This window comes from Sardina pilchardus, chromosome 20 (genome assembly GCF_963854185.1).
Source record: "Sardina pilchardus chromosome 20, fSarPil1.1, whole genome shotgun sequence".
NCBI classification, from domain to species: Eukaryota; Metazoa; Chordata; class Actinopteri; order Clupeiformes; family Clupeidae; genus Sardina; species Sardina pilchardus.
In genome coordinates this window covers 16,571,816-16,593,401 of record NC_085013.1, presented here as the reverse complement: position 1 = coordinate 16,593,401, position 21,586 = coordinate 16,571,816, and the positions used below count along the sequence as shown (strand labels likewise).

Here is a 21,586-nt window from a genome sequence, read left to right as displayed (position 1 = left end):
GGACTGGGCAATTGGTCAGGATAGAAGCGAAAATGGATGCTGCCAAGTACACCCAAATTCTTGAGGAAAACCTGCGTCCCTCTCCTAGACAGCTGAGGATGGGGAGGTCATTCGCCTTCCAACACGACAATGATTCTAAACATACTGCCAAAAGAACAAAGCAGTGGCTTAAGGATAGAATGGTGAATATCCTTGAGTGGCAAAGTCAGAGCCCTGACTTAAATCCTATAGAAAATCTGTGGATTGACTTGAAGAGAGCAGTCCATCGCCATTTCCTACAGAATTTGACTAAATTTTAACATTTCTGCACGGAAAATTGGGCAAATATTCCCCTATCTAGGTGTGCAAAGCTATAATAGAGACATATCCAAACAGATTGATGGCTGTAATGAAGGCAAAAGGAAGCTTTACAAAGTATTAAGTCAGGGGTATGATGACTTTTCCAACCCTGTTATTCTAGTTTTTAATTTTTTATTAATTTTCAGAACTGTTGACTTTTTTTTCATTATTTTGATGTTGTACAGCTACATTTGTAAATAAAACTGGAAAAGATTTTTTTTTAAATGGGATTTGATTTCAGGCTGTAAGACAAAAAAAGTAACTATTTCAAAAGGGTATGATGACTTTCTATAGGCACTGTACATCCATACCCCCATGGCATGTTGCAATCACTGAGTGATTTTTTAGGTGTGCTGATATGCTGGACATACTGTATACAATTTTCTTTTGCTTTTAAGTTAAGTTAAGTTAAGTACTTTTTATTGTCTCTCTTACGAGAGAAATTCATCTTGGGCAACAGGAGCATCAGCGGTACACAAGGTTTTAACATGACATACATACAACATAAAACATTAAAACATACAGTATGGTACCCCCCTCCCCAACACCATTATAAAAAACAACTAGCACTATAGCATACACACCCACCCCATACCCCCCCCCCCCACCCCACACACACAACACAAGCACAGCTCATCAGATAAGATAGTATAAAAAGAAGCTGCCAGCCACTAGCTATTGCACAAATGCCCCTTCAGTTATTGCACTATTGCCCTGCTCCATCATTGAGTAGCTTAATTGATAATGGTACTAGGGAGAACTTGAATCGATTAAGCCTACAGAATGGGAGTCGGTACCTTTTGCCCAGAGGCAACAGCTCATACTCCATATTTAGGACATGGGTTGGGTCTGTGGCTATCTTGAGACCTAACTTCCTGACTGAGTCCTAAATACAATAATTAGGGCCCGAGCACCGAGGTGCGGCCGCTGTAGCAGAATTAGGGCCCGAGCACCGAGGTGCGGCCGCTGTAGCAGCGGCTGCACTGTAGGTGCAAGGCCCTATTGTTTTTGCTCAGATTATTAGGGCCCGAGCACCGAGGTGCGGCCACTGAAAGTGGCTGCACCGTAGGTGCAAGGCCCTATTGTTTTTGCTCAGATTATTATTATAGTTTTTTCCGTCTTACCTAACTCCTTTTTTCACCAACTTGGCATGCTCTAAAACTCTTGAAATTTGGCAGCTACGTGTGGAATTAGTAACGCTACTCAGAACCAGAGCTCTGGCCTAGGGTGTGGCTCAGGGGCAGTATAGCGCCACCTAGCGTGTTGTCTGTTGTGGTTGACACATACATACACGAAAATGAACTAAATTTGGTAGACATGTGTGTTTTATTAATCTGAACAACTTTTACATTTAAACAATATAGTGAATCTTAGAAGAATTTGAGTTATGATTATGATTATGATTTTTACACGTCATGTATTTTGAAACACTTCTCCTAGACGGTTTATCGAAATCATGTAATTTAAGCACTAAAATGATCTTGAGGGGTTGCCCGAGAGGAATTGCGACCAGATTTTTGAATTTCAAAAGTATATTGAAATGGCGAAGGTTTGAATCTAGGTGTCTTATAAAAGAAACAAAAAGTTGGTGTTATAGGCAGAAAACAGTGACTAATTTGGATGAAATTTGATGGAGTATTAGTTAGTGTGTTTGTAGTGACAGTCATATACAAAGTTTTGAATTTGGTGTTGTTTGTGATTTTTAAAAGCGCATTAATGATTGTGGTGGATACAGTTTTAGCTAGAATATTTTGAAGCGAGTTGATGAATGATTATAATCATATCAAGCTATGCTGCAATTTTGATTTTAACCATGTTAACAGAAAGTGAGTTATTTTTAATTTCATATTTGCCCAATCACACAGCCCCTCCTCTCTGTCCTTCTCTGCCTCTCTCTCTGTTGCAACTAACAGACACACGCACGCACTCTGTCACCCCCCTTCTCGGGTCCTCCCTAACTAACACACACACATTGACACACACGCGGCTTTCTAGAGACACAGACACACACACACACAGACACACACACACACACACACACACACACACACACACACACACACACACACACACACACACACACACACACACACACACACACACACACACACACACACACACACACACACACACACACACACACACTTTGGGCAACCGTGGCCTACTGGTTAGGGCTTGGGGCTTGTAGCTGGAGGATTGCCGGTTTGATCCCTGACCAGTCCACAGCTGAAGTGCCCTTGAGCAAGGCACCTAACCCCTGACTGCTCCCTGAGCGCCGCTGGTTGGGCAGGCAGCTCACTGCTCTGAGTATAGTATATTAAAAAGTATACAAAAGTATATTGAAATGGCGAAGGTTTGAATCTAGGTGTCTTGTAAAAGAAACAGAAAGTTGGTGTTATAGGTAGAAAACAGACTAATTTGGATGAAATTTGATGGAGTATTAGTTAGTGTGTTTGTAGTGACAGTCATATGCAAAGTTTTGAATTTGGTGTTGTTTGTGTTTTTTAAAAGTGCATTAATGATTGTCGTGGACACAGTTTTAGCTAAAATATTTTGAAGCGAGTTGACGAATAATTATAATCATATCAACCTATGCTGCAATTTTGAAATTTTGACTTTAGCCATGTTCACAGTAAGTGAGTATTTAGGTTTATTTGTGTTTGCATATGTCTTATACTCCATCCATTTAGCTGAGCAGGAGTAGGTGCTCTCTCTCTCAGCTGCATGTCTCTCTCGTCCCCTGCTACTTCTCTACACAGACTCACAGACACTCTCTCACCCCTCCCCCGTCATTCTCTCTCTCTCTCACGCACGCACGCGCGCGCGCACACACACACACACAGACACACACAAACGCGCACACACACACACACACACACACACACACACACACACACACACACACACACACACACACACACACACACACACACACACACACACACACACCCTCCCTCTTTCCTCCCTCCCTCCTTCCCTCTGGGCAGCCGTGGCCTACTGGTTAGGGCTTGGGACTTGTAACTGGAAGGTTGCCGGTTCAATCCCCAACCAGTCCACCACTAAAGTGCCCTTGAGCAAGGCACCTAATCCCTCACTGCTCCCCCAGCACCGCTGGTTGGGCAGGCAGCTCACTGCTCTGGGTCAGTGTGTGATTCACCTCACTGTGTGTTCACTGTGTGCTGTGTGTGTTCACTAATTTGGTTAAATTGGGTTACATGCAGAGAAATAAATTTCCCTCACGGGATCAAAAAAGTGTATATTCTATTCTATTGATCCATTTGTCTCTACCCCCTCTGTCTGTGTCTGTCTAGTGTTACTGCTATCGATAGTCAGAGATAGAGCTCTGGCCTAGGGTGTGGCTTAGGGACTCTATAGCGCTACCTAGCATATTGTCTGTTGTGGCTGACACATACATTCAGGAAAATTGACCAAATTTGGGGGGCATGTGTGTTGCTCATGCACATGCCCACCAACACGCACATGTTGCTTTGTTAGATTCCGAAATCTCACAGGTCTCCGCACCGCTGGTGCTCGGGCCCGCCATCGCCGCTTGCGGCTATATTAATAAATATAGCCGCAAGCGGCGATGGCGGGCCCGAGCACCTGCGGTGCGGAGACCTGTGACATTTCGGAATCTAACAAAGCAACACGTGCGTGTTGGTGGGCTAGTGCATGAGCAACACAAATGCCCACCAAATTTGGTCAATTTTCTTGAATGTTTGTGTCAACCACAACAGACAACACACTAGTTGGCGCTATAGAGTCCCTAAGCCACACCCTAGGCCAGAACTCTATCTCTGACTATCGATAGCAATAACGCACAAGCCCACCAAATTGGTTCATTTTCGTGAATGTGTGTGTCAACCACAACAGACAATGCGTTAGGTGGCGCTCTAGAGTCCATGAGCCACACCCTAGACCAGAGCTCTGTCTCTGACTAGCGATAGCAATAACACAGAAGCCCACCAAATTTGGTTCATTTTCATCAATGTATGTGTCAACCACAACAGACAATGTGCTAGGTGGCGCTATAGAGTCCCTAAGCCACACCCTCAGCCAGAGCTCTATCTCTGATAGCCATGGCAATAACACATGTGCCCACCAAATTTAGTTCATTTTTGTGAATGTTTGTGTCAACCACAACAGAGAATGCGCTAGGTGGCGCTATAGAGTCCCTATGCCACATACAAGGCCAAGCTCTGTCTCTGACTAGCCATAGCAATAACACACAAGTCCAGCAAATTTGGTTCATTTTCGTGAATGTTTGTGTCAACCACAACAGATAACATGCTGCTAGGTGGCGCTATAGAGTCCCGCAGCCACACCTTAGGCCAGAGCTCTGTCTCTGACTAGCGATAGCAATAACACACAAGCACACCAAATTTGGTTCATTTTCATCAATGTATGTGTCAACCACAACTAGGGTTGCAAAGGGGCGGAAAATTTCCGGTAAATTTCCGGAAACTTTCTGGAAATTTCCCATGGGAAGTTAAGCTGGGGAATTTTGGAAATATTCAAAATTGGAAACTTTTATGAAATTACAGGAAATTAGGGAATTAATGGGAATTTACGGGAATTTAGTTTTTTACTAGCAGTTTACATTAGCTAGCCAAGACTGCCGTGAACACTGACTTAACTCGACTTGTTACAAAAATGTTTAATGAATTTATTTTAATCCTCGGTTGGCCAAAAAATGCCGATATTACATACATGTATGACCCCAAACCTCACAGATTGTGATTATTTTAAAAGTGCCAAGCTAAATCAGACCAGTAATATGACCATATGATTATTAACCATCCCATTAGAGCTTATGCAAAATTATGTTCTTCCATTTACATGAGGACAACAGTGATGACACGCCAAGAACTGGGCGACTCTGTTCGCAAACTTCCCCCAGTTTCGCACCAGTTATTCTCACATGAGATAACGTTTGCAATGACGTTTTCACCGGGAAAATTAGGTTTCCTATATGTCTAGTAGCCTATGGTGATTGTTGTGTGCATGTAATTGACCTGTGTGCAGGGAAGAAATTCAACTGAATTTGCATTAAATCAGGTTGTTTTAACTAACATTATGCTGAAATATGTTTTTTTCCAACTACATTAAGGTGTCTGTTATATACTAACTTGCCAGATACAATATTTCCAGTTTATTCCCATTAATTCCCATTTATTCCCGTTAATTCCCGTATATTCCCGTTAATTCCCATGGAAAGTTTCCAACTTTGAAAATTCCCGGAATTTTGCAACCCTAACCACAACAGACAATGTGCTAGGTGGCGCTATAGAGTTCCTAAGCCACACCCTAGGCCAAAGCTCTGTCTCTGACTAGTAGTAGCAATAACACACAAGTCCACCAAATTTGGTTCATTTTCGTGAATGTTTGTGTCAACCACAACAGATAACATGCTGCTAGGTGGCGCTATAGAGTCCTGAAGCCACACCTTAGGCCAGAGCTCTGTCTCTGACTAGCAGAAGCAATTCCACATGTAGCTGCCAAATTACATCCAATTCATAACCTTTTTTCTGCCTATAACACCAACTTCCTGTTTCTTAATAAAACGCCATAATTCAAACCTTTGCCATTTCAATATACTTCAAAAATTCAAAAATCTGTTCGCAATTCCTCTCGGGCAACCCCGCAAGATCATTTTAGTGCTTATATGACATGATTTCGATAAACCGTCTAGGAGAAGTGTTTCAAAATACATGATGTGCAAAATTCATAATGATAATCATAACTCAAATTTGTCTGAGATTCACTATGTAGTCGCAATGTAAAAGTTGTTCAGATTAATAGAACACACATGCCCACCAAATTTGGTTCATTTTCGTGCATGTATATGTCAACCACAACAGACAGCTCAATAGGTGGCGCTACAGAGTCCATGAGCCACACCCTAGGCCACAGCTCTGTCTCTGACTAGCGACTGTAATTCCACATGTAGCTGCCAAATTACAAAAGTTTTGGAGCATGCCAAGTTGGTGTAAAAAGGCCGCACGTGCTAAGACGAAGAGAGAATAATAAGAAGAATCTGATCAAAAACAATAGGGCCTTGCACCTACGGTGCAGCCACTTTCAGTGGCCGCACCTCGGTGCTCGGGCCCTAAATATAGCCGCAAGCGGCGATGGCGGGCCCGAGCACCTGCGGTGCGGAGACCTGTGACATTTCGGAATCTAACAAAGCAACATGAGGCGTGTTGGTGGGCATGTGCATGAGCAACACACATGGCCACCAAATTTGGTCAATTTTCTTGAATGTATGTGTCAACCACAACAGACAACGCGCTAGGTGGCGCTATAGAGTCCCTAAGCCACACCCTAGGCCAGAGCTGTTTTTCACTAGCGGCAGTAATAACACACAAGCTTGTGAATTTTTTGTGAATGGAAATGTCAACCCAAAACGGCTAACATGCTAGGTGGCGCTATAGAGTCCCTAAGCAACACCCTCAGCCAGAGCTCTGTATCTGAATAGCGATGGCAATAACACATGTGCCCACCAAATTTGGTTCATTTTTGTGAATGTATGTTTCAACCACAACAGACAATGCACTAGGTGGCGCTATAGAGTCCCTAAGCCACACCCTAGGCCAAAGCTCTGTCTCTGACTAGCGATAGCAATAACACATAAGTCCACCAAATTTGGTTCATTTTCGTGAATGTTTGTGTCAACCACAACAGATAACGTGCTACTAGGTGGCGCTATAGAGTCCCTAAGCCACACCTTAGGCCAGAGCTCTGTCTCTGACTAGCGATAGCAAAAACACATAAGTCCACCAAATTTGGTTCATTTTCGTGAATGTTTGTAACACATAACGTGCTACTAGGTGGCGCTATAGAGTCCCGAAGCCACACCTTAGGCCAGAGCTCTGTCCCTGACTAGCAGAAGCAATTCCACATGTAGCTGCCAAATTACATCCAATTTATAACCTTTTTTCTGCTTATAACACCAACTTCCTGTTTCGTAATAAGACGCCATAATTCAAACCTTCGCCATTTCGATATGCTTCGAAAATTCAAAAATCTGTTCGCAATTCCTCTCGGGCAACCCCTCAAGATCCTTTTACTGCTCATATGACATGATTTCGATAAACCGTCTAGGAGAAGTGTTTCAAAATACATGATGTGCAAAAATCATAATCATAATCATAACTCAAATTTGTTTAAGATTCACTATGTAGTGTAAATGTAAAAGTTGTTCAGATTTATACAACACATCTGCCTACCAAATTTGGTTCATTTTCGTGCATGCACATGTCAACCACAACAGACAGCGCGGTAGGTGGCGCTATAGACCCCCTGAGCCACACCCTAGGCCAGGGCTCTGTCTCTCAGTATCAAATGCAATTCTACATATGCCTGCCAAATTACAAGAGTTTTGGAGCATGCCAAGTTGGTGAAACGGCCAAACGGGCTAAGACGAAGAAAGAATAATAAATATAGCCGCAAGCGGCGATGGCGGGCCCGAGCACCAGCGGTGCGGAGACCTGTGAGATTTCGGAATCTAACAAAGCAACATGTGCGTGTTGGTGGGCATGTGCATGAGCAACACACATGCCCCCCAAATTTGGTCAATTTTCCTGAATGTATGTGTCAGCCACAACAGACAATATGCTAGGTAGCGCTATAGAGTCCCTAAGCCACACCCTAGGCCAGAGCTCTATCTCTGACTATCGATAGCAGTAACACTAGACAGACACAGACAGAGGGGGTAGAGACAAATGGATCAATAGAATAGAATATACACTTTTTTGATCCCGTGAGGGAAATTTATTTCTCTGCATGTAACCCAATTTAACCAAATTAGTGAACACACACAGCACACAGTGAACACACAGTGAGGTGAATCACACACTGACCCAGAGCAGTGAGCTGCCTGCCCAACCAGCGGTGCTGGGGGAGCAGTGAGGGATTAGGTGCCTTGCTCAAGGGCACTTTAGTGGTGGACTGGTTGGGGATTGAACCGGCAACCTTCCAGTTACAAGTCCCAAGCCCTAACCAGTAGGCCACGGCTGCCCAGAGGGAAGGAGGGAGGGAGGAAAGAGGGAGGGTGTGTGTGTGTGTGTGTGTGTGTGTGTGTGTGTGTGTGTGTGTGTGTGTGTGTGTGTGTGTGTGTGTGTGTGTGTGTGTGTGTGTGTGTGTGTGTGTGTGTGTGTGTGTGTGTGTGTGTGTGTGTGTGTGTGTGTGTGCGCGTTTGTGTGTGTCTGTGTGTGTGTGTGTGCGCGCGCGCGTGCGTGCGTGAGAGAGAGAGAGAATGACGGGGGAGGGGTGAGAGAGTGTCTGTGAGTCTGTGTAGAGAAGTAGCAGGGGACGAGAGAGACATGCAGCTGAGAGAGAGAGCACCTACTCCTGCTCAGCTAAATGGATGGAGTATAAGACATATGCAAACACAAATAAACCTAAATACTCACTTACTGTGAACATGGCTAAAGTCAAAATTTCAAAATTGCAGCATAGGTTGATATGATTATAATTATTCGTCAACTCGCTTCAAAATATTTTAGCTAAAACTGTGTCCACGACAATCATTAATGCACTTTTAAAAAACACAAACAACACCAAATTCAAAACTTTGCATATGACTGTCACTACAAACACACTAACTAATACTCACCAAATTAGTCTGTTTTCTACCTATAACACCAACTTTCTGTTTCTTTTACAAGACACCTAGATTCAAACCTTCGCCATTTCAATATACTTTTGTATACTTTTTAATATACTATACTCAGAGCAGTGAGCTGCCTGCCCAACCAGCGGCGCTCAGGGAGCAGTCAGGGGTTAGGTGCCTTGCTCAAGGGCACTTCAGCTGTGGACTGGTCAGGGATCAAACCGGCAATCCTCCAGCTACAAGCCCCAAGCCCTAACCAGTAGGCCACGGTTGCCCAAAGTGTGTGTGTGTGTGTGTGTGTGTGTGTGTGTGTGTGTGTGTGTGTGTGTGTGTGTGTGTGTGTGTGTGTGTGTGTGTGTGTGTGTGTGTGTGTGTGTGTCTGTGTGTGTCTGTCTCTGTGTCTCTAGAAAGCCGCGCGTGTGTCAATGTGTGTGTGTTAGTTAGGGAGGACCCGAGAAGGGGGGTGACAGAGTGCGTGCGTGTGTCTGTTAGTTGCAACAGAGAGAGAGGCAGAGAAGGACAGAGAGGAGGGGCTGTGTGATTGGGCAAATATGAAATTAAAAATAACTCACTTTCTGTTAACATGGTTAAAATCAAAATTGCAGCATAGCTTGATATGATTATAATCATTCATCAACTCGCTTCAAAATATTCTAGCTAAAACTGTATCCACCACAATCATTAATGCGCTTTTAAAAATCACAAACAACACCAAATTCAAAACTTTGTATATGACTGTCACTACAAACACACTAACTAATACTCCATCAAATTTCATCCAAATTAGTCACTGTTTTCTGCCTATAACACCAACTTTTTGTTTCTTTTATAAGACACCTAGATTCAAACCTTCGCCATTTCAATATACTTTTGAAATTCAAAAATCTGGTCGCAATTCCTCTCGGGCAACCCCTCAAGATCATTTTAGTGCTTAAATTACATGATTTCGATAAACCGTCTAGGAGAAGTGTTTCAAAATACATGACGTGTAAAAATCATAATCATAATCATAACTCAAATTCTTCTAAGATTCACTATATTGTTTAAATGTAAAAGTTGTTCAGATTAATAAAACACACATGTCTACCAAATTTAGTTCATTTTCGTGTATGTATGTGTCAACCACAACAGACAACACGCTAGGTGGCGCTATACTGCCCCTGAGCCACACCCTAGGCCAGAGCTCTGGTTCTGAGTAGCGTTACTAATTCCACACGTAGCTGCCAAATTTCAAGAGTTTTAGAGCATGCCAAGTTGGTGAAAAAAGGAGTTAGGTAAGACGGAAAAAACTATAATAATAATCTGAGCAAAAACAATAGGGCCTTGCACCTACGGTGCAGCCACTTTCAGTGGCCGCACCTCGGTGCTCGGGCCCTAATAATCTGTACAAAAACAATAGGGCCTTGCACCTACGGTGCAGCCACTTTCAGTGGCCGCACCTCGGTGCTCGGGCCCTAATAATAATCTGAGCAGAAGCAATAGGGCCTTGCACCTACGGTGCAGCCGCTGCTACAGCGGTCGCACCTCGGTGCTCGGGCCCTAAAAAGAAAGCAAAACCCTCCTAATGTGACATGGCTTTTATCAAGCTCTGTTGTATCTAGTAAAGAGGGTGTCCATGCCCCACCCTACACCCACACATCTTTAGGGCCCGAGCACCGAGGTGCGGCCGCTGTAGCAGCGGCTGCACCGTAGGTGCAAGGCCCTATTGTTTTTGCTCAGATTATTATTATTCTTTCTTCGTCTTAGCCCTTAACCTAGCATGTTAGCCGTTTTGGGTTGACATTTACATTCACAAAAAATTCACAAGCTTGTGTGTTATTACTGCCGCTAGTGAAAAACAGCTCTGGCCTAGGGTGTGGCTTAGGGACTCTATAGCGCCACCTAGCGCGTTGTCTGTTGTGGTTGACACATACATTCAAGAAAATTGACCAAATTTGGTGGCCATGTGTGTTGCTCATGCACATGCCCACCAACACGCCTCATGTTGCTTTGTTAGATTCCGAAATGTCACAGGTCTCCGCACCGCAGGTGCTCGGGCCCGCCATCGCCGCTTGCGGCTATATTTATTATTCTCTCTTCGTCTTAGCCTGTTTGGCCGTTTCACCAACTTGGCATGCTCCAAAACTCTTGTAATTTGGCAGGCATATGTAGAATTGCATTTGATACGCAGAGACAGAGCCCTGGCCTAGGGTGTGGCTCAGGGGGTCTATAGCGCCACCTACCGCGCTGTCTGTTGTGGTTGACACGTGCATGCACGAAAATGAACCACATTTGGTAGGCAGATGTGTTGTATAAATCTGAACAACTTTTACATTTACACTACATAGTGAATCTTAAACAAATTTGAGTTATGATTATGATTATGATTTTTGCACATCATGTATTTTGAAACACTTCTCCTAGACGGTTTATCGAAATCATGTCATATGAGCAGTAAAAGGATCTTGAGGGGTTGCCCGAGAGGAATTGCAAACAGATTTTTGAATTTTCGAAGCATATCGAAATGGCGAAGGTTTGAATTATGGCGTCTTATTACGAAACAGGAAGTTGATGTTATAAGCAGAAAAAAGGTTATAAATTGGATGTAATTTGGCAGCTACATGTGGAATTGCTTCTGCTAGTCAGGGACAGAGCTCTGGCCTAAGGTGTGGCTTCGGGACTCTATAGCGCCACCTAGTAGCACATTATCTGTTGTGGTTGACACATACATGCACGAAAATTAACCAAATTTGGTGGGCATATGTGTTGTATTAATCTGAACAACTTTTACATTTAAACAATATAGTAAATCTTAGAAGAATTTGAGTTATGATTATGATTATGATTTTTGCACATCACGTATTTTGAAACACTTCTCCTACACAGTTTATCGAAATCATGTCATATAATCACTAAAATGATCTTGAGGGGTTGCCCGAGAGGAATTGAGACCAGATTTTTGAATTTCAAAAGTATATCGAAATGGCGAAGGTTTGAATTATGGCGTTTTATTAAGAAACAGGAAGTTGGTGTTATAGGCAGAAAAAAGGTTTTGAATTGGATGTAATTTGGCAGCTATATGTGGAATTGCTTCTGCTAGTCAAAGACAGAGCTCTGGCCTAAGGTGTGGCTTTGGAACTCTATAGCGCCACCTAGCAGCACGTTATCTGTTGTGGTTGACACAAACATTCACGAAAATGAACCAAATTTGGTGGGCATGTGTGTTATTGCTATTGCTAGTCAGAGACAGAGCTCTAGCCAAGGGTGTGGCTTAGGGACTCTATAGCGCCACCTAGCAGCACGTTATCTGTTGTGGTTGACACAAACATTCACGAAAATGAACCAAATTTGGTGGGCATGTGTGTTATTGCTATTGCTAGTCAGAGACAGAGCTCTAGCCAAGGGTGTGGCTTAGGGACTCTATAGCGCCACCTAGCAGCACGTTATCTGTTGTGGTTGACACAAACATTCACGAAAATGAACCAAATTTGGTGGGCTTGTGTGTTATTGCTATTGCTAGTCAGAGACAGAGCTCTAGCCAAGGGTGTGGCTTAGGGACTCTATAGCGCCACCTAGCATATAGGCTGTTGTAGTTGTCACATACATTCACGAAAATTAATCAAATGTGGTGGGCTTGTGTGTTATTGCTACCGCTAGTCAAAGACAGAGCTCTGGCCTAGAGTGTGGCTTAGGGACTCTAGAGCGCCACCTAGCGCATTGCCTGTTGTGGTTGACACATACATTCACGAAAATGAACCAAATTTGGTGGGCATGTGTGTTATTGCTATAGCTATTCAGAGACAGCGCTCTGGCCAAAGTTGTCTTAGGGACTGTATAGCGCCACCTAGTGCATTGTCTGTTGTGGTTGACACACGCATTCACGAAAATGAACCAAATTTGGTGGGCTTGTGCGTTATTGCTATCGATAGTCAGAGATAGAGCTCTGGCCTAGGGTGTGGCTTAGGGACTCTATAGCGCTACCTAGCATGTTGTCTGTTGTGGCTGACACATACATTCAGGAAAATTGACCAAATTTGGTGGGCATGTGTGTTGCTCATGCACATGCCCACCAACACGCACATGTTGCTTTGTTAGATTCCGAAATGTGACAGGTCTCCGCACCGCAGGTGCTCGGGCCCGCCATCGCCGCTTGCGGCTATATTTTTAGTTATTGTATTTAGTTATTGGGCTTTCCCATGTGTGTATTTAATAAAGTCTTATCTTATCTTATCTTATCTTAACTACTCAATATTCCTGGAGAAGTGTAGAGAGTGTAGCGGGGTGATTGAACCAGTTTGAATCACAAGGGGTGAGGAGGGAGGGTAGTTCCGCAAAAACACTATATTTGATGTGACAGTATGGTGAAATAAAACACTTCTCTAAAATTTCTGCTTTGCTTTCTAGAAAGTGTTGAACTCTGCATTGATGATGTAATACTGTGGTTTCTGGGTCAAACAGCTGTCAGACTCACATGTTTTTCTCCATAGACAGTAAAATAAACAATTTTCTTCCAGTTTTCTGAATAGCCTTTAAGGGAATTGTCATCTTATACTGACTTTTTGCCTCAACCTAATCAAATGCTATTTTTCGCAGAAGCCTGGACGTTACCCTTGAATATATCATCTGGCTGCACAGCTACAGTCATTACAAGTTGCAAAAACCTGGCTGCGTTAGTAAACGTCTTTTCACAAAATAGCTGTTGGTCCTGTGACGACTTAAGAACCGAATAGCTTGTGCTATTTAGCAAGCTCATGAGAACCTCCTCCAGATAATCTTGATGATCATATCTTCCAGTGCCATCAGAGCAGAGGCTCCCTGACCCACCTGATGGTGCTGATCATGGCAAGGCCCATCTCCACACAGCAGCGAGCATGGGCCCGCTGGGGCTCAGGGACCCCCGACACACAGTAGTAGCAGTCCCCCAGGATCTTGATCCTCATGCAGTGGTGCTCCTGATAAATCAGCAAAGAGCCATCGTCACATATGGATTTATGGCACTTAAAGTAGTCTGGTACATTATTAGGTAATGTGTTATACTAAACAGCATGGATGTGTTTATTTATCATGGAGTAATACGGCTGTCATGTGAGGATATCATATGTCCATACCACCAGTTCATACATTAGTCATTATATCTTCAGCTTTGGCCAGAGTTGGCCACTCACAAAATAAACTTCCATTTAGAAATGAATTTAACTGAACATGTTAAAACTATGTGTTATCACAGGAAATGTACTGACATGCTAGCACCCAGGAGTTTGCTCAAATCAGCAGGGATCAGTAATCACTGATTTTCAAACATCTATATGATGCTATTGAGCAAGGGGGCTATGCAAGTTCACTTTTCACTCAAGATCGATCTCTTAAGAACAATCTTAAGAGAGCCAACCGTACAAACTATTCTTTCTCTCTCTCTCTCTAGAACAATTCATTAACCCAGGGGTCACTAAACCTTTTCCTCTGAGGGCCACATTATCGTTCCCGACTGTGATGGGGGGACAGAGGCTGGGTCAGCTATATAACATAGAATTGTATGATAATAATCGTTGGTCCACTATTCTTTGAAAACTCTTTGCACTCTTTTTCAACTTTTTGTTTAACGCTATCCATTTTGCTGTCCTGAACACTGACAGTTCTCTGCACGTGCGTGGTCTGTCACTACTTGATCTCGAGCATTTTGGGTGACGAAAATTCGGCAAACATAAATAGTTAATTTTATAATAAATATTTTTATCTGAAAAAAATCAACAAAATACCAGATGCATACATGCTATTATTTTCCAAAAAGCAATTAAAAAAAATAGGCCATGACGACTTTTGGAGATTGCTTCATAGGGCCGGTTCAAGTGGTGGGGGGCAGAGGGGCTGGGGGGCCAGTCAAAGAGGGGTGGCGGGCCTGAGTCAGCCCACGGGCTTTGGTTTGGTGACCCATGCATTAACCTAATATAATTTGTGTTCTTGACCAACAGGAGAAAGACGTCATTCTGGAGAAAACATGAATCATAATCACGCTGCACCTGGTGAGCCTCATTTAGAAACAGCACTTGCGCATGCATTTCCTGTTCTGCAACTGCAACATTTCTGCTTTTGCTTTACATACCTCTGCAAGATGATCGAAACGGCCAAACAGCTCATTGAGCGTCCGCACCAAGTCCTGGGCAGACATGGTCATTGACATTGTAGTGAACCCCTGTATGTCAGCAAACAGGATACTGAGGAGAAAAAAACAAAAAACATAGACTACAGGTCAGGCTCAGGGTGCACTAAAGGCTTACAGTAATTGATAGAGAGCGGACACACACCGCCTACCAGTATCAGAGGGATTTTTGGAAGGACTTAAAGTAGGATGAAAAGTACCTGACGTCCGTGTAGTGGTGGATGTAGATCTTATGGAACTGATGAGATAGGAGGTCATCGTCCATGGTGCTAATGTCAGCAATCATCTCCAAGGCAACGAAACGAGGCAGGATAGACATAACCAGACGCTCCTTCAGAGAGTAATGCAATTAAAATCAGTTCAGTTCAATTCAGTTCCTTTCAGTTCAGTTCTATTCTAAGTTGTTTGGTTCTTGGCAGATGCTTTTGTCCAAAGCCATGTGAAATAATGTTACATGAACATTATAATAAAAAAAATCCTGCATCAATTTAGCATCAATAACAATTACAATTGTTTAAACTGTGAAATAAAATAATAATTGTCAGCTTATTTACTAAACATACCTTAACTGTCAGCTTAATTTCTTATAACATACTCCCCCTGACTTGTCTGTTGATCTTTTCTACAGCTACTTCATTCTATAACCAAACCTCATTTTGGGTCTCTATGATGGAATGCTATCACAGAGTCTGAGTCTGGTTTGGTATCGCAGTCAGGGAGGGTACAGAGTTATTACCTGGAGACCTGGATTTGACACTGGGTGAGGTGACTATGTATTCTCACTACTGTCACTCTTCTTGGATTCCTCCTGTCCTCTCTTTGGACCCCTGCTGTCCTCTCCTTGTCTTGGCTGCCCTGTTGTGCTTTTATCTACCTGACGTGAACAGATGTGAGCAGCACCCCCACACCAGCTCCTGACCTGTCTGTGGTTCTCCCTCTCCAGCTTGACCCGGCCCTCGATGCAGCGACGGGTCTCCAGGAAGGCTTGGCGTTGGGCACGGTCTGAGAGGTAGTGGATGAACAGGCCTGCTGTGTTCATGCCCATGTACAGCAGTCCCTTTGACATCACCTGAAATCCCCCCCAAAATTCTAGTGTTTGTGATTATGGTTCACATCAATCTGGGAACAATTACCGATCCTGAATATACAAGTGAGGATTTCACGATTTCATTCCCTCAATTCAATCATTTGAAATCATGTATTTCATGTGGTCTCCTTGTGAACATTATTTGTAAGTACACAAGTACTTACAAGCACTATTATTGGCATAAACAATTCGTATTTAACAATGCTAACAATGTAAAAGTGACATGTGAATCCAATAGTAGCACAGGTGCCAATAGAATCAATATCACGTAAAGTGATATAAATTGATAAAATCTCATTAACCATGGTAAAATCTCACATGCAGATGCAGTTTCTCCAATTGTTGAAGCATCAGTTCATTAATGAAACTCTAGAGGCTCCAAGGAGGACAGTGTTGATTATTGGTACTTAGGACTAAGACATTGTTTACGAAACAAAGCTATTTTGGTATAGAGGCACTTATGATCAGACCCACAACTACTATAACAGAGGGAGAGTGAAACTGCTCGTCATGAGCACTGACTAAGCTTGGACAGACACAGGAGGAGGATCTGATTGACCTGGCCAACCTTTGCTAACCTGGGCTATGCTCCAGGGCATGGGATTAACTGACTGACACACATGCAGAGATGACCTCTGTGATGATGATGATGTGCAGCGTCAGTGTGGAAAACTGTTTGGGCAGGCAAACATGCTGGCACGCAAATTCCACATTGTGCGCTACGACTGTTAAAATCTCTCTGCTCAAAACCTATTGCACTCCACTGTAAACTTCCCACCTGTGGTGCAATTTTAGTGAGAAAATGAAAACATTTTAAGTGGCTTATAATGATGCACTGAGAGTTGTGCTTAAATTGCTAGGTGGAGTAGTGCCATGGAAATGTTTGTGTCTAACAATGTGCCCTTTTTTCAACGCTGTTTTAAGAAATGTTGTGTATAAATTAGATTCATGTGCAGACTGACAGGGTGTAAGACTATGATTATTGTGTCCAGCTGATGTTTCTAAGAGTGACACAAGATACACATCTTGCTTTTGGAAACATTCGACCTGAAGCCTGTTTATGCTTCATAAATGATGCCTAATCTGCATCATTCTTATATGTTTTGTATTGGTTTTTTTCTTATTTGCACTGCGTTGCCTCGATGGACCTTTGTGTCTTGAGTAAAGTTGATTGATTGACTGCTTTGTAACTTTCATATCCTCTAATCTACTAAAACAACAGATTGTGTGTGATCTGTGTACTGAGCACTGTCAGCCTCACCTTCCTTACGATGGCGACGTCGTTATAGTTCTGTATGGTCTCTACCAGGAGGTGGAGGGTCGCGGTGAGGCATCCGGCGCATATGGACCAGAGCAGAGGCAGTGGGAGCAGTGTGTAGGTGGCAAACAGGATGAAGAGCACATACCACGACTGGTCCTTCTCCAGGCCGTACACCAGCCCCCCCAGCACCTGCACCGTTTGGGACAGCCAGCTGGCCAGCCCTGCGTAGCGCAGGTACGCCGGCGACATGCTGCCCTTGCAGATGAGCACCAGGATGCAGAGCACGGTGCCCATGGCCATGAAGAGGCCTGCCAGCCAGCCGCGGAGCGAGTCCATCATCTCCGGCGCCACGGCCAGGTAGATGACGATGATGTGGAGCTTGGTGACGATGTCGATGAGGTTGGTGACCACCAGCGAGGTGCGGCGCTGGTCCGAGGAGTACTGCTGGTAGAGCGTCTCCAGGTCCAGGGACTTGAACGTGTGGTGGAGCATGGGCAGGAAGACGCCGCGCACTGTGGAGCCCCAGCTGACGAAGAAGTCGGCGTCGCTGCCCGCGCCGTCCATGCTCTGTTGCGTGCTCGTGGAGTTGCGGGCGGGGTGGACGCGGGCGGCCGAGGAGCGCCGCTTGTAGACGCCGCCGCCGCGCGCCAGCTTGTTGCGGATCTGCCGGTTGATGTCTTCGATGTATGCGTCGGTGACGATGATTTTGTGCTTGGTCAGCATGTCCGGGCTCGTCTGGCCCTGCTCTCGCTGGTCCATGATGTGGCGAACGGCGTTCTGCCATTTCAGCTGCTTGCGCTTCTGGCTGGGCGTCTTTTGGACGTTGTCGTTTGACAGCGTTGGGGGAGGGGGGTGTAGCATCACATCCGTGAAGCTGCGGACTTCATCCCCAGATGTCATGGTGAGACCTCACCTGAGCTCACAGAACGTGGCTGGTCACAAGCTCTATGGACACAGATCAGGTCAGCACCCACAGCGAGGCCACATGTATTACAGTGTTTACAAGGGTACATGGGTAAGGCACTATCAGAATCAGACAGTTCATACAGAATCAGAATCAGACAGTTCATACACTTAACACTTTTTTTTCTTCAAAGATCCACAGAATCTGCTGGTTCAATTTGTATTTGCCTTTTTGTCATAACATTCACATTCACATGATGAATGAATAAAAGTCCAAGTTCGTCATCATTTACCTCATGATACTTGGGCATAGTAAAGCACTGTGTCTCAAATGGCACATTTCTGCTCTTAAAATACTTCATTTGAGTGCGTGAGGGCGTTCACACTGAAACTTCAAACGATACGAAGGGCACTGCAAGTCCCCGGATGGTGCACTCATAACGGTCAAAAAGTTGAGTGTGGAACGATGGACACTTTTCGCCCTCAACGGACGCCATCTTGGCTATATAACGGAAGGGGAGGGAGTATTTTCGAACTCGTACAAATCGCGGTAGAGAAATCTGAAGCAGCAGTGGTGGAAAACACACTTTACAGAGGTACAAGCAAGTTATAACATAAACTGTTCATGTTTTGACACAGTACGGCCATGTCACAGTGGAATAGAGGGCACCAATATGATTATATTTAAACGTTACGATCGCCATTTCCATGAAGTGCACGGAGGTTAGCGTTTGATATGAGACAACACTATTCTGTTCAAATGTGCACACTATGCCAGTAAGCACACAGTGCACATAGGGTGCTGCACGAAAGTGTACTCACGGAAGGTGTTACCATAGAATGACTTAAACAGGAAAACAACCTTAATCTTAACAGATACTACAATAGACATCAAAGAGACACGGAGATGGCTAACCCATATACCTAGAGCCCTTACCACTGAAGAGCATATATTTAGAGCACTTACCACACAGACATTTGGGAAATGGAGCATCCATGAAGGCTTTCTGCTCCTGGTGTGAATTGACAGAGTACAAAACAAAGAATAACATGCACTTTGCTCTCATCAGCATGGTTAAAGAGTACAGTACAGGGAAAAATAATTTTCCATTGGAGCATTCCATCTGCCAAAATCCATCCCTCGTGTTTTCCACAGTATTTCCATGTAAACAGGCGAAAGATTATTTTTCCAAGACTTTAGACCTGGTCCTGGGAGCAATATTTGTCATCACATCACTTCCGCAAGAAACTCAGCTTGGAGCAAGTTACACATTCCTTTAGTTCCAAGCATGCAGGCAGGCACACAGGGAACCACTTTGGCAGATTGTACTGTAAACTCGTTTGAGCCGTACTGCACCAAAGCTCCTCACGCCGGCCTCTTAGCCGGAGCCAGATGGCCTGGGAAAAGCTCCTCTTCACCCTTTTGTCTCTGGTCGATGGATTGCAATCTGTCGGGTACTAATCCAAATGAGTGGCCCACCACCTTCCCACAGGAGGAGCGAAAGATGAGTTGAACAGCCTCAAAACTCACAGAAGACGCAAACGTGTCCCAAACAGAATGATCCTTACATGCTTCTCTTTCCCAGGGAGCCTGAAATAGATGCAGAGGGTTGACTTATCTGTAGAGGATTACCAACAGGCGAGGCCATCCAGGGTAAGTCCAGGTGTGTGTGTCATTTGTAAACAAATGGTAGTATGGTCCAAGATGTTCAATAGCTCAGGAGTTACAGGAAGGATTTAGAATTAGATTCTTGACGTGTAATGAGAAAGCCCTGAGAGTTGTGAGCTGATGTTCACTCACCTCTGGAAACATCCTGATCACTCACTTTTGGAGTCTTGTGGCTTACCTGGGTCTTGGCCTTTTTGTAATTGGCCGAGATTTGTGGTCCAAGGATTGAGGGCACTGATTGGGAATGATGTGTTAAGCCAGCCCCTGACCCCTTCCCTGAAACAAAGACCATAGTTTCCAGTCTGATGCACTGGGGATAAGCTGGATCAAGTGCCTGATACTGATCAAGTTAATTACAATGCACATGAGGTCAGAAAGCAACTTGACCAAGTCATCTGTACAGTATTGCCTGCAGAAGCTATGGACATTGTTTCCAATGCACACCTTCCAAACAAGTCACAGGGCCCTACTTTAAAGGGACTCTTCACCGATTAGCATTAAGCGGTGTATCTTTAGAAAACCAGTCATTTTTTGAATGGTCGTTCATCATTCCCTCAGTTTGCCTTGAGATGGGAGAAATACGGATTTCAATGTTGAAGTCCCACTCATGGGTTTCATTGAAATCCGTATTTCTCCCATCTCAAACTGAGGGAAAGTCTCATCAATGTTGTGGGTCAATGTCTTGCCCATGGTGTTAAATTAGCAAATTGATTTCACCAAATTATGACATTAGCTTTAGATAGATAGATACTTTATTGATCCCCAAGGGAAAATTCAAGACTGAAAGGAACACTTCACTGTTTTTTCATATCAAACTATGTTATTCGCTTAATTAAGATGAGTTGATACATACCTCTCACGTTTCAATGCGTGCACTCACTGGCTCTGGCGCGCGGTGCAACTTTGATAGCACTTAGCTAGCTCAATGCATTCATTAGGATCCAAACAGAGATGAAGTTAGAAGCGACCAAACACCTCCATGTTTTCCCTATTAAAAAACAGTTACACAAGTAGTCACACGACCAAGTATGGTGAGACAAAATAAAACGTGGTGCATTTCTAAGCAGGTAAGAGGGATAACTATATTGTGTGGCGGAATAACATTGGGAGCACTTAGACTCTGCGCAGTAATATCCTCACTCCAAAGAAATGCACCAAAAAAAAAATACGAAAAATACTGATGGATGGAGTGCAGTCCTCAGTGTAACTAAGTCTTCAGCCTTTAAAGAAGACTTTAGTTAGACTGAGGACTGCACTCCGTCCATCAGTCATATTACTGTAGGGCCAAAAAGAGAAACTCTATAGCAATAACAAAGCACACTCCTCTTAGGAATGCAATAAATAGGCCTAATATAAAATCTTGAAAATCCTTGAACTTTCACGTGCCGTCAAGTGCTGAAGAAGTGCTGGAGCACATCTAGGCAGCGATTAGGAGTAAGAATCTAAGCCACCATCACCCTCTCCTTCCACCCACAGCAGGTTGACAGAGGATGCAATTTCCACTGCACTTCACTGGACAGGACCAAAAACACACATCAGAATGCTATTCACCGATTTAATTAAAGCTCTGCATTCAA

General features: G+C 43.9%; 1 protein-coding gene across 2 annotated transcripts in view; it reads right to left on the bottom strand.

Moving 5' to 3' along the window:
• The window catches only part of si:ch211-132f19.7 (adenylate cyclase type 8), a 35,805-nt gene extending 16,435 nt beyond the window's left edge, over window positions 1-19,370 (bottom strand). For both annotated transcript variants that reach the window (XM_062522099.1, XM_062522101.1), the window contains exons 1-6: window positions 19,308-19,370; window positions 17,438-18,382; window positions 16,009-16,158; window positions 15,290-15,420; window positions 15,033-15,144; window positions 13,757-13,884 (exon numbers count right to left, since the gene is read on the bottom strand). In XM_062522099.1, the coding sequence (XP_062378083.1) occupies window positions 13,757-13,884; window positions 15,033-15,144; window positions 15,290-15,420; window positions 16,009-16,158; window positions 17,438-18,337 (1,421 nt within the window). In that variant the 5' untranslated portion in view covers window positions 18,338-18,382; window positions 19,308-19,370. The remainder of the gene's footprint in view (window positions 1-13,756; window positions 13,885-15,032; window positions 15,145-15,289; window positions 15,421-16,008; window positions 16,159-17,437; window positions 18,383-19,307) is intronic.
• Window positions 19,371-21,586: the final 2,216 nt, after the last annotated feature.